This window comes from Neovison vison, chromosome 8, assembly GCF_020171115.1.
Source record: "Neovison vison isolate M4711 chromosome 8, ASM_NN_V1, whole genome shotgun sequence".
Lineage (NCBI taxonomy): Eukaryota > Metazoa > Chordata > Mammalia > Carnivora > Mustelidae > Neogale > Neogale vison.
The window spans coordinates 36,012,993-36,038,513 of NC_058098.1; the positions used below are offsets into that span (position 1 = coordinate 36,012,993).

General features: G+C 42.5%; 1 protein-coding gene across 1 annotated transcript in view; it reads left to right on the plus strand.

Moving 5' to 3' along the window:
* The window catches only part of LOC122916265 (SLX4 interacting protein), a 180,044-nt gene that overhangs the window by 89,732 nt on the left and 64,791 nt on the right, over positions 1-25,521 (plus strand). Inside the window, 1 exon segment of the mRNA XM_044263454.1 lies at positions 22,390-22,479. Coding sequence (XP_044119389.1) covers positions 22,390-22,479 — 90 coding nt within the window.

The window sequence follows — 25,521 nt, forward strand, 5'->3', positions numbered from 1 at the left end:
AGAAATTTCAGTATTTCAAAACCTCATAAAAGTTGATATTTCAGAATACCTGCTTTTGATGCAGTATTTGGCTTGGTTTGCTCCTTTCGTAGTGGTTCTCCAGGTAGACCTTCCTCCAGCCCTTTTCTGGGAGTGGGGGTTTTGTGCAGAGTACAGAGTGCATCTCAGCTCAGGGGTGATGATGATGGTGAGAGGGTGGAGGGCTTCTGCTCCCTGCCAGAACCCACAGATCAGGTTTGAGCCTAGGAGGGTGGGGTGAACAGGGCCAGAAGCTGAGATCAGGAGAGGATTTGTAAGATTCTAGGCACCCTCAGGGTCACACTGGGACCCAGGAAGGAGAGCTGGCCCAGAGTTGAACAGGGCACACTCCAGGCTTCCTTCCTTCCTGCAACGCACTTGTGAGCATCTTTGACGGGCCAGGCACTGCTGAACATTAGGGCTTTAGTAACTAGTGGAAAATAGATGCAGACCTCATCATCTCGTGGAAGAATCTGGTAGTCAGATCATGACATGGAAGCAGGAAAAGTTGCAGTCTTGAACCGTTGTTTCAAAGAGAGGCACATGATGCTGTTGGCGAGGGGAAGGGTGGGACACCTGGTCTGGAGCCCTCAGGTTTCCAAGAGGAACAGGCATTGAACCAAGGCTGAATAAAAAGCCCCAGTGGGAGCCCAGGGGGAGCTGGGTGCAGGCAGGGTTGGGGAGTGCCTTCCAGCAGAGCCAAGGTCCTATCTCTTTTGTTCTCTGCTCTGTGTTCAGCTCCTGGCACAAAGCTGGTGTCTGGTATATGTTCAGTAAATAAAAATTAAGTGAATGAAGGCCAGCAGTGAGTGTAGAGACAGTGGATTGACATGAGGCTGGAGAAGCTGGCAGGAACCAGACCTCACAGAGACTTGTAGCTAAAGAGACCATATATATGGGTTGTTGTGGAAATCAGGACAAAAGGGGGCGGTGCTATTAATACTTATGTTTGGATACTAGGGCATAAAATGAGACTAAAAGGCAAACTAGGTTGTATGTCTAGCCACTGTAAGGAATTTATTTATTTATTTTTAAAAAGAGTTTATTTGTTTATTTGACAGAGATCACAAGTAGGCAGAGAGGCAGGCAGGGGGGTAGGGAAGCAGGCTCCCTGATGAGCAGAGAGAGCCTGACTTGGGACTCGATCCCAGGACCCTGAGATCATGACCTGAGCCATTCAGGTGCCCCCACTGTAAGGAATGTAGTCTTTTTTTTTTCTTTTTTGAGAGCTGAAGGCCTTTCAGAAAGTTTTCGGCTTGAATGGAAGGGTGAAGGCAGGGCCAGACTTGATCACTCTGGCAACAGTCTGGTAGCAGGTTGAAGGTGAGCTGACTCAGGGGGTCGTGAGGGACTGGTACAGTTAAAGGCCGGGCAGGAGGAAGCAGTGGCTTGAACTGGAGGCCAGGATGGTGGGAGGCGGGGGAAGGACACACGATGTGGTGATGGGTTGCACACAGCTGGTCAGGAAAGGGAGGCGAAAGGGCTTCAGAACTGGACAGATGTTGGGGGCTGCTGGCTGATCCAGAACAGGGAAAAGGAGCAGGGCTGGGGAGAGTGTATCATTTTGGACAGGCGGAGAAGTCAAGGTGTGAAGGTGTGAACTTAAGAGCTTTCATTCTTTGGCTTGTGAATTCCCAAACTAGGAGGTAGTAATGCAACTCGACTAGTGTGGCGTGTGCTCACGCCCCATCCCTCTTCACACTACCCCCGCCCGTCCCACCTGTCTGTTCACTACTCGCTTATGCCTGAAATTTGATGAGCCAAAAGCAAAGCCTTTCCTTTGTTAGAACTGTTTAAAAAGCAAACATGGAGTTAAGCCTGAAAAGCAAAATGAAGAATTTGTGAGGGACAGGAGGTTGGGGAATGCTTGGATTAGAAAAGCTCAAAGACTCTGAGCTGGAAAAGGACTGCTGGAGAGGAAGAACTTGGAGACACTCATGAGGGAGAAAAGGATTGCAGAACTGAGACTCCAGCATAGGGGTCTGAAAAGCTTGGGTACTACAAGTGAACGTGAATCAGAATTTAGGATGGCTCTTACAGTTCCTCTCAGTTGCAGACTTCTAATGTACGATTTATATAATATTCGCTCTTTGGAGATCTTTAACAGACCCTCTTGTTTTTGGAGTGGGAAGAGTTTTGTGGCTGGTATGACCAGGGAGAGAGGATAACTTTAAAATGTGTTGGTTGGGTTGCAGTAAGCAATAGTTCTCTATCATCAATTGGAAATATTGGAATGATTTGGTCTTGCAGCTGCCTGTTAATTCATTCCAGAAAACGGAAAGGCAAAGGGGCTGGTCTTTGCCTGCAAAATACTCAGAAGCCATCAGTTCTGCAGCCCATTGCCTGGGTCTGACTCCCTTGGCAGGTGATACCTTGCCTGGACATAACTGTCACAGCTTGAAGGCATGCCCTCGGGGCCGCCATTGCCCTCTTCTGGTAAGGGGCTCCCGCTACAAGTGTGCGGAGTTCTACAGAGCGGGAGAATTCAGGCTCATTTTTCACTTTTGGTCAACGGTGCTGTGCCAGCTGGCATGAATCCCTCAAGTGAAATGAGTGTTTGGTTTGAAATGTTGTAATGTGTACTCAGACCATGGAACCATGTGAGGGGCTAACCTTATTTACAGTTTTGGCTTGTGGGGGCTACCTTAGATACCATATCATTTTCCACAGTTGGGGCACTTTCTCTTTGGCAAAAAAGATTCGTTTCAGCCTCTTCTCTGCCTATGAAACCCTGTCTGACTGCTTCATTAGCTAACACATGTGTGAATTTGCCTCATCAATAATGGCAGCAAATGCAAGGGACATGGTTTTAATAAAATTTTAGTATCTAATATCTCTGAAGCATTAGGGCACCGAACATTATAAGCCTGAGATAAACAATTCCTATTCAATTGAGGTTTTATAGCATTTCTTGGTGACATATTTACAAAATTTATCATTTAGAGATGAGTTTATGTTACATGGTAAAACTTAAGAATATATTAATACAACTCTATTGGAAAGGGGCAATGAGAAGTTGGGGTTACTGTGACGGTTTATGCCACAGCTAAAGGACAGTTCCTGTTGTCCAGCTGCTGCTTATTCTTCTCTGATGTGTCTTTGAGTGGCATCCTCTCTTTCTGTCCCCAACAGAAGGTGAGCGTTCAGATGAACTCAGTGGGCTTTGCTGTTTAAAAGAACCCTGTCATGACTCCCTAGAATGGAAATATTATTTTGTGAGGCATTTAAGCATGCCCTTAGCATACCCCCTTTTAAAATTTAGGTTTTTCAGTAACCCATTAAGAAGCTCTTGGCATTTAAAATCTGAAGAGTATCACAAATAAAAGCTAGCACCCATACTTGTTTTGGTCACTGAGATCTAAACACAACAATGGTATTCTTTTGAAGCTGTAGCAATCTGATATTTACAGTTCTGTTGGTCAGTGTAATTTCTCTAGAAATTCAGTAGTTACAGGACAAGCATCTAACAGTCACTATCTCATTATGATATGAATGATGTGTGAGAAAAGTCCTTAAGTACTACCCCACCCACCTCTGTGCAAAGACCCCAATGCAGATTTCCCGAAGTAAAAATAGTTAGATGATTGTCTGTCAAGAGAATGGGCAGTACTCATTTAGATTTTTGTAAAACTAAGGATATAGTCTGTTTCTCAAAATAGCTGTTCAAAATTCCTGCATTTATCCTTTTTTGTTTCTTTTCTTTTTTTCTCTCTCATTCATTCATTCATTCATTGGTTTAGGTCTTGTTAAAAGTTATTAGTGATACAAGACTGCTTCAGACAGTGGGACAGTCTGTCAGTTGGTCAGGTGATGAATCATGGAATTGAACTATTTTATCAAATTAAACCTTTAACCCTATATATTAAAAAAGCCCTTACTGACAAAGTCTGGCAAGGTCAAGACTAAGAGGACCCTCTTTTTCTAGATAGTTAGCAAGATGAGCAGCAGCCTCAGCCCTCTCTTCTGGCTGGGCATTTTGTAGGACTTCTTTGACTCTGGACCATTCACCCCTCTCTCTCTTCCTCCTCTTAGCTGGCTTCAGGTCCTGGCAAATTCTCCAGTGCCTGAGACGTTAGCTGGCTGCATATAGTAATTTCTAGAGCAGGGTTTCTCTGGTTGGGGACTAATGACAATATGGACCAGGCGATTCTTTGTTGTGGGCTGTTCTGTGCATTATAGAATGTTAGCAGATTTTCTGTAATCTCTCCCACTTAGGTGCCAATTGTGACAACTATAAATGTTTCCAGACATTGCACATTGGGGGTGGACAGGTGGTGGAAGATGGTGATTTTGCCCGAGAACCATACTCCTGGATTATGAATGATATATTCCTTCTTCGTTAGCCTTATTACTTGGAGGTACACCGCACTGTCACACTTAATCAGTAGGTACTGATGTAGGACACACGGTGTATTTTAGCCAGGAGGTTCCTTAATTTGAGGAATTTAGGGTGGGAAATAGGTTTCCTGTTGAGGGCTAATACCCAAGGCAGAGTTAATCAGGAGGTACATACCAAAAATAATTTGATTTAGCTTCTTTCTTCTCACCAAGAAAAATATTTAGTTACCTTTTTTATTAAATTAGGAGCAGGCATCATAAAACTATTTCATAAGAATAACTAACTCTAAACTTTATACTTGTCATTTTAAGGCAGAGATAATGAGGGAAGACTAGAAGCAGGCAAATGATGTGTAGAGATGAGGAAACAGAATTTGATTTGCAAAGAAGGAAAATGAATTTGAGGAGAAGAGAAAAAAAATTGGAGGAAGGAAGACGTTAGATGATTTTGAATGTTTAAGAATCATTCCGTGTTATTCATCTTGTAGGGTTCTCATTTCAAAATTTATTCATTCATTACCCACAGTATTTTCAGGGGATTAGCAGACTTACCAGTGTTCACAGATCTTTAGTTGCTGTAATTAGTAAATCTTCAGAGAGTTCTTGGACAGAGAATGAGAGAGAGAGAGAAAGAGAATGAGAATGTGTGGTTTGCTGGTACAAGGAAAATTATTATACTTTTGTTTTTGTTGGAAAAAATGACCAGTGAAATATCATCACCAAGGGGTAAGTGGAAGCCAGCAGATGCCAGGGTCTGCCTCCCTGTCTCTAGTTTGTAAGAGTGTGTGTAATCTCCAGGTTGAGATAGCTTGAAGGTGATCTTTTCTGCCGTGGTTCTTAACCCAGCTAGCATATTACATCAAATAGGGAGCCTTCAAAATATACTGGTACCCAGGCCCCATCTCGAGAGAATCTAATTTAATTGGTCTGGGGTAGAATTGGGACATGATCTTTAAAAAATTCCCCAAGTGATTGTAAGGCGCTGCCAGGGTTGCAAATCCCTATTTCTAGACCAGTGATTTCTCACAGTATGTTCTCCGGACCAGCAGCATCAGCATCTCCATCACCCATGAGTCTGTTAGAAATGCAAATTCCTGGCCCCATCTCAGGCCTACAAAATCAGAAAACTCTGGGGATGAGCCTTTGCAGTCTGTGTTTGTGAGTTATCCGTGGTGAATTGGATGCGTGCTCGGTTTTAAGAGACAGTGTTTCAGGCAGTGGGTAGTGGTACTTGGAAGACACCGAATCCTGAGAATCAAGGGTGTATATATATATAACAGTGCATGTTGGAGAGACTGCTGTAAGGTCAATGCTACTGTCTTCAGAGTTCAGTCGCCTCAGGAGACTTTTCACTCATCCAAGGAGGAATGCCTGGGAGCTGTAACTTTCCACTGAGAGCCTTCACAGGGCTTAATTGCTAATGTGTAGGTCGCAGCTGATACCGAGTTGTGCCTCCCACTTGTTCCAACGAAGCTTTCAACCTCACTCTCAATATTCTTAATTAATGATCTTCAGCTTCTGAAGCCATTTCATCAGTGGGTCTCCTGTCCCAGCACGTTTCCCCTGTGAGCAGTCCTTGAAGAGGGTGTTATTCCCAGCAGTCAATTAGAAAAGGAAAGTAGATGGGGCTCTAAACAAGTCCTGTGACCAATTAACCACCTCCCTTTATTCCTCTTTGTAGTTCTTTAAAAATGGGTCAGGGGGAGAAAAAAGTCCGGCTCTCACCAGCAGACCTCGCCTGTGTTTGTCTGACATTCTTCTATTCCACTTGGTATTTCAATTTCCTGCCTTAGGCATGAATTGGTTGAAAATTCCCTTTGAACTCTTGCTCATTTTGTAGAAACTTGATGAAGTACTGATGAGAGTAGTTAGGTGATTGTGTCCTGAGCTCTGAGAAGCAGAGCAGAGTAGGAAGGGAAATTCAGCACCAAACTTTAAAGGTTCATTCTTGGTGAAAGCCAGGGGCTTAGGAACGATTATTGTGGCTGTGATAATAATTTTAAGAATTCTCCTTGACTCCTGTTCTCTGATTGGTAGAGCAAGGTCACAAAGGGAAAGGGGTGAGAGGTGAAGGGAAACTTAAACTTCTTAATCCTCTAATTGTCAGTAACAGTTTTTATTGCTTCATTTTCTGTTTACGAGGAAAACACCTTTACATAAAACAGTTCTATTGGATCAGCACCATCCTTGGTAAAGTTCATAGAAATTTCCCAGGTTAGTCCCTGTCATTCCCTCACATTCTGGCTTGCGGAGGCTTCTGGAATTCCCTGCGGGATGGGAATCCCCTTGCATCACTGGATACTTCCTAGTATGGGGTTCCCAATATTGTTTGCTCTTTTGGTTTTATTCTCTCACTGAAATAATAGAACCAGGATTTCTCAACAAGGAGTCGCTTTAGGGAAGTATCTATGCTGTCCAGTACAGTAGCCACTAGTTTATGTGAGCTATGTAAGATAATAAATTAATCGCAAATAAACCAATTTAAATTAATTAGAATGAAATAAAATTCAAAATTGGCACTGGCATCATTTCAGGCCTTGTGACTTAACATATCAGCACCGATAAAGAACATTTCTGGGTTGCCTTCCTCAGTTGGAAGAGCATGTGACTCTTGATCTAGGGGTTATAAGTTTGAGCCCTATGTTGAGTGTAGAGATTACTTAAAAATAAAATCTTGGTTTTTTTTTTAATAAAATCTTAAAAAAATTTTTTTCAGTCACCAAAGAAAGTTTTTGGGCAGTGTTGGTCAGTTTTGTGACCCTCATTAGTTGAGATACTAAGGTTGAGAACAAGGTATCATTATTTGTTAACTACTCCCAGTTTATTCTTTAACTCCTGTTTGTCATTGTACTGTATTTTCTTCTCTTTGAATTTAATCCTGACAACATCTCTGTGGGAGCCCTAACCCCATTTTACAGACAAGAGAGTGAAGACGCAGAGGCTGAAAAACTTGCCCCAGACCATACAACCATAGAAGGTACAGCCAGTGCTGGGCCACTCACCTGCCTGATTCTAACGTCCAAGCTTTCTTTGTTAAAGTCTCTCTCTCTCTCTTTTTCAAGATTTTATTTATTTGTCAGAGAGAGGGAGAGAGAGAGTGTGCACGCAAGTGGGGGACTGGCAGGCAGAGGAAAAAGCAGGCTCCCCGCTGAGCAAGGAGCCCTGTGAGGGTCTCAGTTCCAGGACTTTGGGGTCATGACCTGAGCTGAAGGCAGATGCTTAACCGACTGAGCCACCTGGGCATCCCTGGTAAAGTGTCTCTTAAGAAGATAAGTTCTCTGGCTTTTGAGGTCAGGAAGCCCGTATCTTTAGAGGTACACTAAAACACTCCAGACCAGTAACCGATGGTGCTTTGGGTGGTTTAAGTGGCTAAGTGATAAAATGGAGCAAGTCAGTAGCACATGTTTTCCTTTGTAATTTTCGTCACTCCTCACAATTAGACCAGTGACCTGTGATAACAGTTTATGCAGTTATCCATTTCACATGCTTTATGCTTTGATCTCCTGGGTTGGGTGGTGAGCACACCTCTTCCCGTGGCATATCATTTTCCCATCGGAAAAGTCTTGCTCATGTGGTTTACTCACCTGTTTCTCTATTTCTTAAAGCCCTAAAGAACTAAAAAGGATTGTTTTTCCACTTTTAAATGTCCTGTTAAGGGGCGCCTGGATGGCTCAGTCAGTTAAGCATTTGCCTTCAGGTCAGATCATGACTCCAGGGTCCTTGGATTGAGTCCTGTGTCAGGCTCCCTACTGAGGGGGAGTCTACTTCTCCCTCTGCCTCTCCTGCTCCCCCTGCTTGTGTGCTCGCTAGCTCACTCTCTCTCTCTCTGTCAGTGAATAAATAAAATCTTAAAAAAAAAAGTCCTATTATTTCATCCTTTTTTTTTCTTTTTAAAAAAGTGAATCATTCTGCTTTTTTCAGTTTATCATTGTAATATGATTTTAAGCGTCATTCTTAGTCTAATAGTTTGTCTCACTGTGTATATTGAAACTAACTGAACACTAAATACATAAAGCATAGCCATCATAATGTTTATTCTAGCTGCTGCTGTTAAATAATCTAAAATGAGTTTGCCATCACGGACTGCTACAGCATTATGTTGCCCACTCATAGGGCTGACTCTTGCCTAAGAGTAGTACCTCTGTGCTTGGATGGTTGGGTTTTTGGAGTTTGGCTGTTACATACACCCTTGTTAAATTCCATTTGGTTAGATTGATCTAATTACTTTCTTTAACTCATCCTCATAACCTGATTTTAAGTGTCTCTGAATCACAGAGATCCAGTTTTTTGGTTTCGGGGTTTTTTGTTTGTTTTTTTGCCAGATCATTTTTGCTACCCCAACTATTCACTATTCCATCCCATGCCGTATCATCCACCTTTTTTGTTGACACTGTATCTTCATACCTTCTTTCAAGTCACTTCCAAGAATATGGGTCAAGGAAGAAGTTCTTTATCATCTCTCTCCACGTTGCTCTTTTTTTTTTTTTTTTAAAGATTTTATTTATTTATTTGAGAGAGAATGAGTGAGAGAGAACATGAGAGAGGAGAAGGTCAGAGGGAGAAGCAGACTCCCCAAGGAGCTGGGAGCCTGATGCGGGACTCAATCCTGGAAGTCCAGGATCATGACCTGAGCCAGCTGCTCAACCAACTGAACCACCCAGGCGCCCTCTCCACGTTGCTCTTTAGCCATTCATGGCTCCTGTGGTTATGGCTGTTGAACTAGTTAGGAAGCCACCTAATCATTGTTTCTTCCACCCCTATTTTTCTGGTTTTTCTTTACCGGCATTCATTTGTGTTCATTCATAGATTCATTCATTAATATTTATTGAGCTCCTTCTGTGCCCCAGGAAGGCCCTTTTGAAAGTAGAACTGTTAGGGCTTTGCTAATAGATTAGGTGTAGACTATGAGAAAAGAGTGGCACTAAAGATGACTCTGTGGTTTTGGACCTGAACAGCTGGAGAACAGAGTTGCCATTAACCAAGCCAGCTTTAGCAACACCTGGTAGGAGCAGGTTTGAGGGTAAAATATCAGTAGTTTAGTTTTGAGCTTGTTAGGTTGTAGATGCATGTTTGACATCCAAATGGACATGTTGAGTGTATATATGTGGAGATCAGGGGTGGTCTGGGCTGGAGCAGGAACTCTAGGTGTCATCAGCATGTGAACTGAACCTGGACACTGGTGAGGGTCTAAGTGGAGACAGGAGAGGTCTAAGGACTGAGCTATGGTCAGTTTAGATTCAGTGTTATGGGGATAAACGAGCAGAGGAGACTGGGAAACAGTGGCCAGGGAAGAGGGAGGAGAACCAGGAAAGCAGAGTATCCTAGAAGTGAGGGTTTGCAGGGGCATGTGGAAGAACCACTTTTTTAGATGGCTGAGAGGTCAAGTAACATGAGAACCAAGAACCAATCATTGAACTTGGCTGTGTGAAGGTCATTGGTAATCTTAAGAGAAGCCATTTTGGTGGAGTGGTTCAGGCAAAAGGACATCATGGGAAACCGTCTGGTGGTTGAGGTTCACACCTGCTTTGTTGTCAGCCACATTTCACCAGTCGTTGCAGTCTGGGAACCTTGTTAAAGAAGAAAATGAAGTTCGTTTTTTGTACCTTGGGTTTTCTTCTGGATCCCTCCAATCTGTTAGGGATGAAGTTTGTAGTTGCCAAATCTGTCTTTCTCAAATGACATTGCAATTTCCTTTTGTAAATTGCAATGTCATTTGCCTCTCTCTAGGATCTCTTTGCCATTGTCTCATCCTTTCTGTGGCCAGGCTATGTACAGTGCTCATTCTTCTTGTGCCCTGGGGCAGCTTCCCTCCAGCCCAGTGATCTGACTTAAAGGACTGATGTGCACTGTATCACCTCCCAGTCTGTATGGGGCTTACAACCTCCTCCTTTTCTATTTCTACCAAAGGTGCTGTCTCAGTCTGACAGTTAGGTCATGTCTTCCCGTTGGATCTCTATCACCATCTTTATCATCCTAAGCCAGAGATGAGTTTTTAAGCTTCTCAGCAAGACATTATTGTATCTGTGGTTCTTGAGCCTGGCCACACATCACATTCACCTCTAGAGGGTTTTTATGTTTTCTTTTTAGGGAAAATCATAATTTGAGTGTCTTAGAACTCTAAGGGAATTATTTTATCATTGTGATAAAATTCTGATGTTCTTTATTTTTGAGTTTTAGAATTGTAATATTTTCACAATGCTGGTGTGTTGCCACCTTCCATTGTTTTATATGGTGAAGCCTGATTAGATTTTTCCCCCTTCCTTTTTATTATAACCTCTAAAAATTTCCTGTTTGCCACAGATGGTCTTCAAGGAGACACAGTAATCTACAGCAGTGGTTCTTAAACTTGATCATCCACTGGAATCTCCTAGAAAAGTTGTTTATAAAACACAGGGCATCCTGAAATTCCCCATTGGCTGGGTCTGAATTTGCATAGCAGATGAGCTCCAGCAGATTCTGATGCTGCTGGTACTTTAAGAGCCAGGGCTCTCTGTCTAGGCTCCAGTGGGTAAATATCCTTAGGGTTGTGCACACAGATTGCTTTCCTGAACTGGCAGAACCTGGAGAATAAGTATGACCAAGGGCAGAGATGAGGCTTGCACTTGACTTGGTTGGTCTCTGTGAGGTTCTGGTAAGCCTGAGCCATGTTGAGGTGGAAGCTTTTCATGTGCCGTAGGCATCAGGAGGTTCTCTCTCTGAGCTTGCATTTTGGTTTGTGGCCATATACTTGAATTCTTTGTGCTCTCCTGTAAAGGTTACTTGTAGCCTTATCTTTGGCCTCTAAGTTGCTTTCAGAATCACCACTTACCCTGACCCAGTTTACAAGAGCCACTGTAGCCCCCTTTGTCAACAAAATGTACACAATAGCAATACTCCACAAAAAGTTAAATGACAACTAGATTGAGCAGAGAGTGCCTGTCGTAGCTTTATCTGGCAAGTCCTTTGTTATATTTGAAAGCAGATTGAGAGGATTCCAGAGAAAACATACTGATGTAGAAGATTCCTTACATTATTTTATTTTTAACCAAATAAACAGAATTCCTCTAAGTTACCCACATTTACCAGAGTATTCGTCAAAAAATCTTTGTCCCGCTTACCAAGGAAGTCAGAAAATGTGTCATCTATCTTGTATCTCCCTTCCTCTTTCACAAAATTGCCCTCCAAGATTGACCACCCTTTTGAACAATCCACGAATTGTAGGCATTGGTCACTAGAGGAATATTTACGAGTTTTTTTCTTTTCTCATTCTGATTCATTTAGAATTGGTCGTAAATTTCTTTAACTCATAGGCTGCACTGCTTTTATTTTTGACATTGAAGAATGTCAAGATTCTTCAGGGATGTGAAAGAGTATTTTCTCAGATGTTAATTTTTAGAGACTTAAAGCCAAACCCACATTCCAAAGTTTCTTGATAACACATATGCTGGTTAAAGTTGTGAGGGGTATTCGTGGGGACTAACACCCCTGTTGTTTATCAAACCCCACTTTCCGATTGCTAAGTGGTTGGCTGTAATTGGTGCTGATCACTCATGACAGCCTAAATGTCGCTATGAATGTTGCTTGTCTTTCTAGCCAAGTAAGACTCTCTCAAGACAAGTTCCCTATAGACAAACACATAATAATTTCTTTCAGGTTATCTTCTCATTTCAGTTCTCTGTTGCAGAAATATGTGAGAGGAGAGTTCTTATTTTTACTTTGTAATCTGCTTTGATTACACACCATCTGCTCTTCTTCTAAGAAGCAGTGTGTGGCCAGAGTAAAACTAAATGAAAGAATTACGAGGCATTTATTAGCTCTTAGTAGGAATAGGTGGAAACCTGTGCCCTATCTGTTTGTAAATCTTACGGAACTGACAATTCAGAGTTCATTTAATTTGCCCTGGAATTTGAAGCAAATTCTACCCTGGGAGGGGGAAAAATCCCCAAAACAACCCATAGAGCTTTTCGTAGTGCTGGCGCCGTGCTGAAGCTTTGCACCTGCAGGCCCTCCTTTCATGTTCAGACACTGCCATGAGGAGTTTTCATCGCTGTCCCCATTTCACATTGCAGGCACTTCCTCTGGTCTGGGAGAACTGAGGTGCAGGGCAGCGGCTTCAAGTCGGATCTGGCCTACCCCCAAAGACCTCGTTGCTGCTCGCGCTCCGCACACACCACGGGCCAGTCCCCTGAGGAATAGTGGCCTGCTGGTTACATTTGAAAGAATAATTTCTTGAAAATCATCAGGGAAAATGTCTAAAGAAATGAAGTCAGTCCTTATCTATCAAAAGGAGTGGCTGAGGCCTTATTCCTAACTGCACTCTAACTGCCCTGATGGGTTTTAGAGTCTGTGATTGAGCCCCAAATGTTTCTTAAAGGTTCCAATGACATATTAAATTTAAGCATCATTTTATAATATATACCACTTTATTTGTCCTTTGCTTTATTCCCAGCAGAGCTTTACTTCCCTTCCCCAATCTTACCCGAGAAGACTGTGAGCCTCTGTGTGAGCACTCTTGGCCAGAACCCCCAAACTCCTTTTAGTAGGAGACCAGAGACAATCTACTGAAGGATATCAGCCTCTTACTCTATTATTCCTCCTTGTCATCAACCCCCTTAGCTCTGCTTCTCTGTGTTCTTTCTTTTTTTTTTTTTTTTTAAGATTTTATTTATTTATTTGACAGAGAGAGAGATCACAAGTAGGCAGAGAGGCAGGCAGAGAGAGAGGAGGAAACAGGATCCCTGCTGAGCGGAGAGCCTGATGCGGGGCCTTGATCCCAGGACCCTGGGATCATGACCTGAGCCGAAGGCAGAGGCTTTAACCCACTGAGCCACCCAGGCACCCCCTCTGTGTTCTTTCTCATTCCTTCACGACTTGCTTCTCACCCATGCTTCTTTCCCCATTGTAACTGTAAAATTTATCCATAACAATAAATCTCTTAAGAAAAACAAACAAGTAACTGAAGAGATGTATATCCCTGACCTGTAGCCAGAAGTCCCACAACAGACACCAGACAGGAGAGAGAAACTCCCTCCCCTTCTGATTCCTTTTCACTTGAGACAAGCCACCACCTCCCCTGCGTCCCCCTCAGCCAGTAAAACTTGAGCTCAAAGAACTAGTCATCTGTTTGCGACCAAGGAAGGCCTCCCACATGGTCCCTTTATGGGGTTTGAGCTCACACTGTCAGCCAGGGTTTTGCCGATTGTTCTGCCTGATTGGAAGGTGGGAAAATAACTGTGTGGCATGGAGGGGTGGGCCTCGCAGCTCGTTTTCTGGGGTGACACTGTTCTGTTCATAAATGAGGCCACCTTAGTCACAAGCCATGAGATTGATTCTGTGGTGTTTCTTATTCTAAGGACAGGGTGCAGGTAAGAGGGAGGTAATCCTTCCTAGACACAGAACAAGGCAGACATTTAAGTAATTTTTATATATATATATATATAATTTTAAAAATATATATATATTTATATATATATTTAAAATTCATTTAACAAGCACTTTTCACTCTCCTCTCTGTGCCAGGCCCAGTTTGAGGCAGTGACAGCCCAAGGGTGACAGAAGGCGGTTCCTCCCCACGGGCAGCCCGTGGGAGATGGATGTATGCAGCCATGTGTTTACAGCCTGTGATGATTCCACAATGGAATCGGGAAGAAAGTGCTATGGCAGCAAACAGAAGCTTATTCCTGCCTGAAATGTGTCGGAGAACACTCAGGGGAAGGACTTGCTGGTTCTTGAGATTTTTCCTATTGTGCTTATGTGACCCGTAGTGCTGAGGCAGGACGAGTCAATGTGCCAGACTCAGTGTGGCCCTTTCCTAACCTACAGATGGGGGCAAACGTGTGCAAATAGAATCCAAACAAAGGTGGCAAACTGAAACACAACCAGAAGGTGGGATCTTAAGGTGGAAGGCACCTCAAAGGAGACCTAGCTGTGGCCCCTCATTTTACCCAGGGGGAAATTGACACCCCGGAAGGGAGGTGGCACACCCCTCTGAAACTAGGACATCATCAGAAGGGATTCATGGCCTTGGAATTTCTGTGTGAGGCCCTTCTCCTGTTTGTCATCCAAGGGCTTTCTCCAGGCCTTCTCTGTGTGCTGTGATCTTGAATTTGGGCTGTGTTCTGTTCTGTTACTAAGATTATAGTGTTCCTTCTACCTGGCCTGCCAAGCATTGCCAGGTTGGCAAGGCACCACACCAAACAAAACCTAACCATGATCACCAGGGATCTTCTAAAAGTGAAAGAGAGCAGAGCTCTTCGGTTTCTCGGTGTTTCCAGAACACTGACTGGTAATCATTTTATGACTTTCTGGGTTGTCATGAGTGTCAAATGCAATAATGTATAGAAAGGACTTCACATCGTATCTGGCACACAATAAATGCTCAGTGAATCTTAACTCCTGCCAATTTGTTCAACCCTCGAGTTTTTGCAGTTAGATTAAGGAAACGGTGTATTCCGATGGAATGACTCTCTATTCTCTCCTTCCCTGACCTGTCTGCTGGTTTATCGTATATGCCATTCTAAAGTACACTGCTGGCTTTTCTTTAATGTAAACTCAAGCTTGGATTCCTTGGGTGAATATTGTAATAAGGAGCAGGCCAAGGGGCTTAAATCGACAAAAGCTTTGTGTTGACTTTTCCTCCGCTTTAACTCCGGGTAAGGACTGTTAGTATCCGGGGACCACTGTTCCTGTGCCCCCCCAGCCCTGTCCCACCTTCACTGTGATTTGCTGCCCTCATGCTCTGCTGCGTTCTTTCCCTTCCCCTTTTCCTTCTGCCTTCTACCAAACTAGCCTCCTGCCACAGTCCTGTAGAGGGGCTTTGCCACTACCCAGCCTTCTTACACAAAAGGGCATCCCACACCAGCAGCTTCAGCATCTGAACTCAGTGCCTTGCTTCCAGGATGGAGTGAGTCGCTCTGTTCAGGAAAGGGAGCTGAGTGACTCTGTGCAGAGTCCTTAGTTCAGTCCCCTGGCCCTAATGGATAGACACGGCTGCCAGCACTTACCCCAGAGGGATAGGTACAGTGGGGTGGGTCCAGTCTAGGCAGCCTTACAGCCTTACGTGTGACTCCACATGGCTTCTGGAAGCAAGTCCTTCGAAGTAATGCATGGCAGTGGACTTTGGAGTCTAAGAGATTTGGGTTTGATTCCTGGGTCTGTTACTTACTATGTCATATTAGACCAGTCCTTACCTTCTTGGATTCCACTTCCTTATCTATAAAATGTGAATAACAGTTGTATTCTTTCATAGATTAGTGGTGAGGATTAAATTGAATACTATTGGTAAAGCTTAGCACAATGCCTAGAATATAGGTGCTCTGGAAACTATACTTTTCCTTTAAAAACCATGTGGCTTTTTAATTCCATGTTATACCAGATGTGCAGTTTATTTTGATATGAAAATATTTAATATGTTCCTTAAAGCCTTTTAGGAACATTTAGTGAAGTTGATACTCCAAGAAGAGAATTGCCATGTTTTTGTTTTGTTTTGTTTTGTTTTTTGGGTTTTTTTTTTTTTTTATGAAAACCTTCGGGAGCAATGTCTTTCTAGATGTAATATTTAGGAACTATCCAGTTATCCTCAGATGATTCATTCTTGTCTCATGGATTCTGATTGGCTTTCCGTGTTTTCCTTTGGAAAGTAGCTATCTGAGAGCCAAACGTTGCAGAAACCTATGACCACGGTGGGAATGTTGGACAGACTAACCACTGGTTTCATTTTATGTTTCTACCCTTGTTTTTCTTGTTTCCTCTATTTTTAGTCTTTGCCTTGTTAATCCAACCTGCCTTAAATCCTTGGTGACAGGTGAGGATACAACGCCACTGACAGAGTGGACCCGTCTGGGCGAGCCATCTGGGGACAGCCCCTTGAGCGTGTGGCACTACTCATGTGCCTGGAGCATCATTTTTGCCCTTCCTTCTCCTCCACCCAACCAACACCCTCTTCTTTCTCTTTTGAGTTTCTCTCAAATCTACCCCTTTGTCTTCACCCATCGCCCTCCATTGTCTCTGACTTGGGTTTTGGGGGTGGCTTTACCCCCTGTCCGCATGGTTCTATGGTTTCTCCCCGCCAGTGCATAAACCACACTCCTACCTGCGAGAACTGTCCAGCCCACAGGTCTTCTTGTTTCCCCTTGGCCTGCCCAGTGGAACCCTGTTGGCCTCTTCTGCTGACGTTGCCATGTGTCTGCTTACTGGACTCTTTTGTCCCTAGAGCATGCCAGGCTATCCAGGCCTCTTTCCCTGGGTGGGTCCTGTTTATTTTTCTTTCTCCACCTCTTGCCATCTACCTCAGGACTTAGCTGAGAGGTCATACCCCTCATCCCTGGCCTCCCTCAGACAGAGTTACAGTGTGGCCACCTTTGGTCCTTGGGCGTACGCTGTGGTTACACTTAACTGTAGTGCTCGGTTGCTGCCTCTAGTTCTGGCCAGCATCCCTATGAAACTCAGTGGGGGCTGAAGGAATGAGTGAATGAGAGAGAGAGAGAACATCCATGGATCTTGCCATTCTAAGCCTGCTTCTGAGATACTGCATGTATGAGAAATGTTAGCATCTCCACCTTTATTTTACACTTAGATTAAAATTAGAAATAAGACCATCCATTCCAGGCAATGAGTTTAGGGCAAAGTAATTGTAGGATCCTTGTATTATTCCTTTTTCAAACTATAAAAAAATGGCTGCCACTGGTGATGGTATACTTGTTGCCACTCTAGAATAAGGAGAGAGGAAGTTGTTCTATAATGTATCAGTGTCTTGGGCTGAATTGGAACAGCCATGTCCCCAGCATGGGTTTAGCACCCTCACTTAGCAGATAAGGCTGTGGTTTGCCCAAAATTCAGAGCTCGTTTATCTCATCTTTGTTCATTCATTGCTTTCTTCCTTCTATCAAATACTAAGTAAGCACGTGCCCTGTTTCCTTCTCCTTGAGAAAGATTCTTCAGGCAGAGGAGTGGTGTTCTGGATGCTGGATATTGGTCTCACTGAAGATTAAAGCTGTGTGTGTACACACACGCAAAAACCCACATATACATGCACGTATACACACACAATATTAGCACTTGTTATAAGCTGATTCAGAGTGTAGAGTCGAATGAGATTGGGACCCTGTCTGTCTACACCAATGGACTAACAGCCTAGCAGGGGCAGCTCCTTCATAGAACAGCTGTTAAGTGCAGGAATAAATAAGCATGGGACGCTTATGCCTGATCCAGAGGGGGAGGTGACATACTGTTAAGAAAAGCTCCACAGAGATGTCCATGCCCTTGCTAAGGTTCAAGGAGGCATTAGAGTTCACTAAACACAGGAGCATTGAGGTATGTTAGAAGCAGAGGGCAGAAACAGCACGTTTGTTAAGAGATTGCTCTGATGGGTGCATTGAGAGTTCATGAGACACCAAGAGAAGCAGCACTAATATTCCAATTGGGAGATGATAAGAGTTGCAGAACAAGAGACAGGGGTTTGTTTTGCTCTTTAAGAAGTAAAATCGACAGGACTTGGTGACTGATTGTGGAAGGCTATGGGAAGGGAGGAGTTAGAGTGGACTCCCAGAAACCTCTGGGCGGAGGGGCCTAGAAGCTTGCTCAGACCCTGACCTGTTGACTCACAATCCTGGTTATGGGATGTGAAGCTTTTTCTAGTAGCCTTTGGTCTGTTAAAGAGATAACTTGGCCTGTGTAAAATGAGAAGCTCTGGCCTAAGAAAGAAGTGATGGTTCTTGTGTTCCTCCTTTCTAAAGAGAGAGCTGGACAGTTTATCTGCTGAGAGCTGAAAATGACGTCCTAATTAAGAAGTGAACGCTGTGCTTCTGGCAACAGTAATGTCTGTTCACTCATGGGAGCAAAGCAGGAAAGCTTTGAGAGCCGGGGACTTTAGAAAGGCGAAGTCCTGCTGCTTAGCTTGGGAGTTTGAGAGAGCACTTGCTAGAGAACTCAATTTCTGGAAGCAGAGGGAGACTTCTGCTGTTGGGGGCCGGGGGAAGGTCAGGAGACTGCACACGTGCCCCGTGTTGGAGTCTGGCTGAAATTCAGGAAAGTTTGAACACCAGAGTAAGAATCTATGATTTAGTTGAAAGAAAGAGACATTCTAATCAGTCCGTTTATAATCAAACTTACACTAGGTGTTTTTGTCATCAAAGTTATAAAATGATGAGAAAATACCCAAGTTGGACCTTGCTACTTAATTTTATAGAAAGCTACTGTTAGGTACTATTGATTCAGATTGTTTGAGCATCACTTTTTTTTTTAATCTGTTTTAAAAGATATTTTTGCTGATGGAGAAGAGGATATAGAGAACTTGGTTTGAGGAGTCAGGATTAGACACTTGCAGGAAACCCAGGGAGATGTGCATAAGGCTGCTGCTTTGGAGAGGCTCTTGTTTTGCTGTCTGTGGAGCCTCAGCAGGTCTGTGATAGAATTCACAGGGTCATTGAACTTGGATGGGAACAAAATTACATCTTTATTTTAACCAAATTCTAATCAATTTTTTATTTTTATTATAAGTTAAATATTTATTTTAAAGAGAGCAAGTGCATGTGCATACTGGAGGAGAGGCAGAGGAGAGGGAGAGAGAGAATCTCAAGCAGACTCTGTGCTGAGTGTGGAGTCTGACACGGGGCTTTATCTCACAACCCTGAGATCATGACCAAGAATTGGGCACTAATTGACTGAGCCACCTAGGTGCCCCATAAGTTAAGTATTTAAAACACGTAGTATTCGCTGTGTCACCATTAGAATCAAAGTTCTTTTCATATTATATTAAAATTGTGGCGCATATATCGTTTATGCTTACCACAACTTTGTATTTATGGCAATTAGATCTGCCACTATGTGAGAAGAGCCAGTGCCTTAATAAACATGTACATACATTACTAAATCACATGCAAAATTTTCTTTTAATTTGGATAAACATACTTCAGTCAAATTGGTGTCTTTTTTTTTTTTTTTACTCCTATGCATTGTGTTTCATGTATTTAAAAACATTATTCTGAGCAGATGTCATCAGCTTCACAGCTGCCCAAAGAGGTCTGTGGCACACAAAAGGTTAATAACCTCTGGCTAAGAGCATGTAGTTGTGGCATATGACCTCCACCTGGTGGCAGCATACTCCTTAAAGGTTAAATCTATGATCCGCATTGTGAAGAAACTTTTAAAAATAACAGTATACTTAAGTATGGTTCTCAAACAGTTTTGACCACAAATCCATAGTAAAAAATGGGCTTTACGTCATAACTCATTATACTCATACATAAATTTCACAAAACAAGACTTGACCTTACCACGTAACATATTTATATTTTTTAATCTATTCAAATATTCCCTTTGATTCTTTCTTTAAAATAAAATACTGGTCGTAACACAGTATACTGCAGTTTAGTGGGTTACACTGTTTGATATCATAGGAGACCCTCTTTCACCATATTGCAAGATTTTTTTACATGGGGAACTTCACTTTGGTGTTCCCCGAAATACCTGTATATTTTCAGGGACATAATACATTCTACATAACTGTCAGTAAATATAAATCTGCTTTTACACAGCTTTTAAAAAATTATTTATTAGTGATGTGTAATTTATATACATTGAAATGAACTAATCTTCAGCGTATAACCCAGCAAGATATAGAACATCCCATCACCATGCAATGTTCTTCTGTGCCTGTTCTCACTCAGTTCCATCCTAAATAATCACTGTCTGATTGGTTTTTTAAATAATTAATTAATTGATTGATTTGACCGAGAGAGAGAGAGAGAGAGAGAGAGAAAACGCGTGCGTGTGCGCGGGCACACAGGCAGGGAGAGTGGCAAGCAGAGAGGGAGAAGCAGGCTCCCCATTAAGCAGGGACTCCCATGTGGGGCTGTCAGCAGCAGGACGGGGATCCTGACCTGAGCGGAAGGTAGCCACTTAACCAATTGAGACACTCACGTGCCCACTGTCTGATTGCTTTGACCACAGATTTAATTTTGCTATTCTAGAATCATACAATATGTATTCTTTTTGCCTGGCTTCTTTTGCTCAACATAAGGTGGAGATCAGTCCATATTGAGTTTATCAGTAGTTTTGTGAGGAGCAGTCCATCAAATGAATGTACCACACCTTGTTTATTCTCCTGTTGATAGACTTGGGTTGTTTTCTGTCTTAGCTATTATGAATAAAACTTGGGCAAACATTTGCATACAAGTCTTTCTGTTCACATGTTTTTCTCTCTCTTGATAAATACCTAAGGTGGAATTGTTGGTTTAGTCAGTAAATTAAATGTATGTTTAACTGTAGGAAGCTGACCAACTGTTTACCAATGTGGTCGAACCATTTTATATTTCCACCAGCAAAGTATGAAAGTTTGGGTTGCTCCATATCCTGCCAACATTGGGTATGTCAGTCTTCTTAATTTTAGTCACTTTAGTAGGTATGGAGTTGTATGTCTTGGTGGTTTTAATTTGCATTTGTCTGATGACTGATGTTGAACACTTTTTCATGTGTTACTAGCTGTTTGTTTATTTTGTGAAGTATCTATTCAAACTTGGGTTGTTTGTTTTTTTAATATCGACTTGTAGGAGTTCTTTATTTTGGATGCCAGACCTTATGTCAGATATATGCATTTATGAATATTTTGTCTCAACCTGTGACATGCATATTCATTTTATTAATGAACAAGTGCTTTTAATTTCGACAGAGTTCAATTTAATATTTTTCTTCTGTGTTTTATACTTTCTGCATCCTAAGAAATTTTTTTGTATCCTAAGTTTGGTAAGACAATTTTGGTTTTTATATGGTCTTTCATCCATCTCAAATTCATTTTTGTGTATGGTATGATGTAAATGTTGAGTTTTCTTTTCTTTTCTTTTTTTTTAAAGATTTTATTCATCTATTTGACAGACAGAGACCACAAGTAGGCAGAGAGGCAGAGAGAGAGGGGGAAGTAGGCTCCCTGCTGAGCAGAGAGCCTGATGTGGGGCTCAATCCCAGGGCCCTGAGATCATGACCTGAGCGGAAGGCAGAGGCTTAACCCGCTGAGCCACCTAGGTGCCCCGTTTTATTTTCTTAACATATTTATGTTTGGTATTCTCGGGTCATTAGTCGAAAATAATTTCCTTTCACCATTGAATTATAGCACAGAATTTTAAAAGGAAAAAAAAAAAACTACTTAGCCAAAGAGGTGCAGAAATGCCATTTTCCTGTGGGCCATCACTGACCCTTTGGACCTCAGAGACCGTCCCCAGCCTGCAGTCTTAGTCTCCTATTCCTTTCTGAGTCAGCTCATCCACAGTTATCTAGAGATTTTTAGAAATCACTCATAAGGTGTGAGGATTTATAAGGCTATATCTTACAGGGTCTAAAGCTGTGCCACAGAACGGCTAGCCACATACGGCTGTTTGAAGTAAATTAAAGTTCAATATGGTTTAAAATTCAACTTCTCAATCATAGTAGCCACATTTCACATGTTCAGTAGCCACACATGGTTATTGACTACCCTATTTTACAGCGACAGGAAGCAGGATTTGGACAATTTTATAGCATATTTTAATGAGACTAATTTAGTTTTGATAACTGTCATTCAGCATCTGCCTTCCTCTCATTGGTTCTTTTTCATTTGTCCTCACTTTCATTTCTATTCTAAGATATTCCTTTTGTCTGTCTAAAAATGCAGTCGCTTATAGCTGTTCCTTCCTACGTAGAAGAAAAACTTTCCCTGACTATCCACAGAACCCTTCTTTTCTGGAGCCTACCCAGGACTGACCTATTTGACTTCTTTCAGTGTCTGATAGTCTTCCAGCTGCTATGGATGTCTTGAACAATCCCCTTTCAAGGCGTGGCCCAGAGATAGGTATTTTGTCTTTATTATCATGACTAAAATTATATTTCTCCTTAGCATTTTTATGCTAAATATTAAACTTGAAAAAACTGGTAGGTTTATGATGCGTAGCCCTGCCCCATAGGAAGGTTTCTGTCCACTAGGGAGCTTTGTTGCCATTTCATCATGAGCAACCACATAGGAATTTGTGAGATTTTCTCTCATTGTTTGCTGGGTGTGAGCTAACTCTGCCATTAATGTCTTTCTAGTGTGGGAATTTTGCTGTCCTGGTCGATCTTCACATACAGCCACAGGGTTCAAACAAAGATACCAGCTGGTTTTCTGAACAGAAGAAAGAGGTACCGCAAAACTTTTCACTGTTTAAATGCAAATATCTGCTGCTAGAAGGAATATTAACTCTTTCCAACCTTCATTTTCATTAGTGGGCAAAAAATAATGAATGATACTTAACCCTTGAGAAATGGTTGTTGTATTCCCAATGACAGACATACACTTGCTTCTTTTTCCCTGCGAAACCAATACATCTATGTATTTCATAAGCTATATTATTTAAACTAGGAATTTTCTACCTCTTTGTTTTGGGAGAAAGAGCTCATTATAGTTAGAAGACGACAGTAAAGTGAGGGTTCTAGGCAAGCAGGGATTTTAATCTAACTGGTTGTAAAGGACAGGCTGAGCCCCTGAAGTAGGCGTGCGGTAAACACAAGACTGATCTTTTACAGCTTGAAATCAAATATTATTTAATTCTTAAATTCTCATCGTCCACACTTTTGTCTTCCACTGTATTTTTTTTAACAGGCATCTTTGATGGCAAGCGTGGAGATGTTTGACTGTAGTCCTTCTCACTGTGATCAGTCAGGGAAGTGGATGGCTGGGGTGGTCATGGGTTTGATCTCCCTGGGCCTCAGTTTCCTTATTTGCAAATGAAAGAGTTGGACCAGAGGCCTCTGAGTCACTCCTAGCTCTCAGTTTCCATGATCCCACCCCAGTGCTGCTGTGGCAGAAGGTTGGAGAATGCATCTGGCGCTCCTCACGTGCTCTGCTTCCTTCTCCATGTCCTTGTACTAGAGAGCAGGGAGTGCAATTATGAGGCAGCAGCTTTCACATAATTCTCAGTATATTATAGCACTTTGTTTCCTCTGTGATCCTCACAATAGCTTTTTAGAGCTAAAAGTAAAAATAAGATTTATTGAAAGATAGTATGTGGAGAAGAATCTAGTTATAGTGGCAATCAAACAAAGCAAACAAAACGAAACAAAAAAACACCTTTATTATGGTAACTGTTTTTAGTCAACTTTTGAAGACTACTAGAAGACAAAAACTTCCTCAAAGAAAATTTTATATGTAATATATTTTCAGGGGCGCCTGGGTGGCTCAGTGGGTTAAGCCGCTGCCTTCGGCTCAGGTCATGATCTCAGGGTCCTGGGATCGAGCCCCGCATCGGGCTCTCTGCTCAGTGGGGAGCCTGCTTCCTCCTCTCTCTCTGCCTGCCTCTCTGCCTGCTTATGATCTCTGTCTGTCAAAAAAAAAAAAAGTAATATATTTTCAGTCACAAGGTACTAATATAATCAAGACTTGGCTGGGCGATGTTGCCCTGGGTATCTAGTGGGCCACGACTGAAAGAAGGCAGGCATGAGATTCAGTGTCATGGGATTTATCGTTCAGGTTAAATAAATGGGTTGTCCCCTTCAGGACTGAATATTTAGGAAGCCAGCATCTCCTGCTAAAACTCAGCTCCATGGAATTCCAAATTTGGCTTAACCAGTGTTGGCTTACCAACACTCAATTTCCCCAAAGTGACTAAGGCTCACCTGAGGGGACCTCACCCCAAAAGTCTTCTGACTTGACAGACATGAACAGCATTCTAGAATCCACTGTTTTCGGGCCCACCTTTTCCTCCATTCTCTCCCAGCTTTACCGCCTCAGCCTTAGCCCTTTCTTGTTGATAGGTAGTCAGTTCTGCCAAGAGTCAGTTGATTTGAAAGGCTTTAAAATAAAGCCATGAATATGTGAATCACCTTCTAGCCAAAGCATGAGACTAGATTCTTCCAGGGTGCCACACACAGCTGTTGCTGCTCCACCTAGAACTACGTCCGGGCAGCAAGGCATGACTTAGCAAAGGTGCTCAGTGCAGGATGGGACTTGCAGAGCTTGGCTGCAGTGCTGGCTGCAGGAGGGCCGGTTATGCCAGCAAGCCGCGCTTCCCTCTCCAAGCAGAGCATATGGTTTGCTGCTTATACTTGAAGCCGTTCCTTTAAAGTTGTTCACTGACATTGAAATGGCTCTGAGAGAGGGAGAGCCAGAGAAAGGAGAAAGGCTAGTCAAGGAAAGGATAGGACTCTAGCCTGTATTCAGTGTCCCAATGTTTTCATCTTTTTTTATTATTAAATCATTTCATGATTGGGATTTCATGAGCGATCAGTTTGATTGCATCTTAGCAGTCACTTTATATAGTGAAAGTCTTAAGAATGTCCAGTTCCTTTTCAGGAAAAGGAACTAATTGCATGTATTAAACCCAAGTTTATTTTGAGTCCAGCACGAGTAGTCTTTGTACCCAAATATGCAAACTCGTACTCTTTCATTTGTAAACTTGAGGAAGCAAGTATGAGCCCCTGTTAGCCTGGAAATTCTGTATATATCTCTGTCCTCTTGCTCATTGATTTTGGCTCGGTCTTCTTAGGTGCCCGTCCTGTGTAGCTGGGAATTTGTCTTTTCTAGCGTTGCTCTGGTTCTGAGGAGAATGCTTCACTCAGTGTGGTGTGGTCAGTTCCTAGGGTATCTTGACCACACTGCTCATGGTTTACCTTCCATTCGTCAAACCTGACTCATGGAAGGAAAGCCCCGTAACTATAGGGAGAAAGTTTGTGTTGTATGGGCCTTTGTTTTATTTTTGTCATACTATTTTTAGTTCTAGCCTTATAGGGCATTTATGGCCAAATTTTAACAATCTCTGTTTCCATGTATGTCTTTCACATATTTTCTAGCTCAGTCATCGTTGAACCCTGCATGTGAAGCAAAATTCTTTAATTGTTAAAACAACAGTATGAGGCAAGACTGCCTTTCTGTTGTGTGAACAATGCCAGAACACTCAGCTGTAAATGGATATCTCTGTATTCCACAAGGCACTGCATCTTTGGGGTGCAAAATGAGAGCAGGAGAGAGGAGACCAGTGTTTACATTTTACGTAGATCACGTTTGTGAATTAAATCAAGGATTTTCAGTATTCTTGAGGAGTGTACGTATTAGCAATAAAAAACAAGTTTGGCGATCATTGCCCTTCAGACCTACCTAGAATTTTTTTCTTGTTTTAATTTACGAAGCTTCTAAGAGATCAACCTGAGATGGCATTGAAGAAACCAGTGAAACAGGTTTGAGCTGAC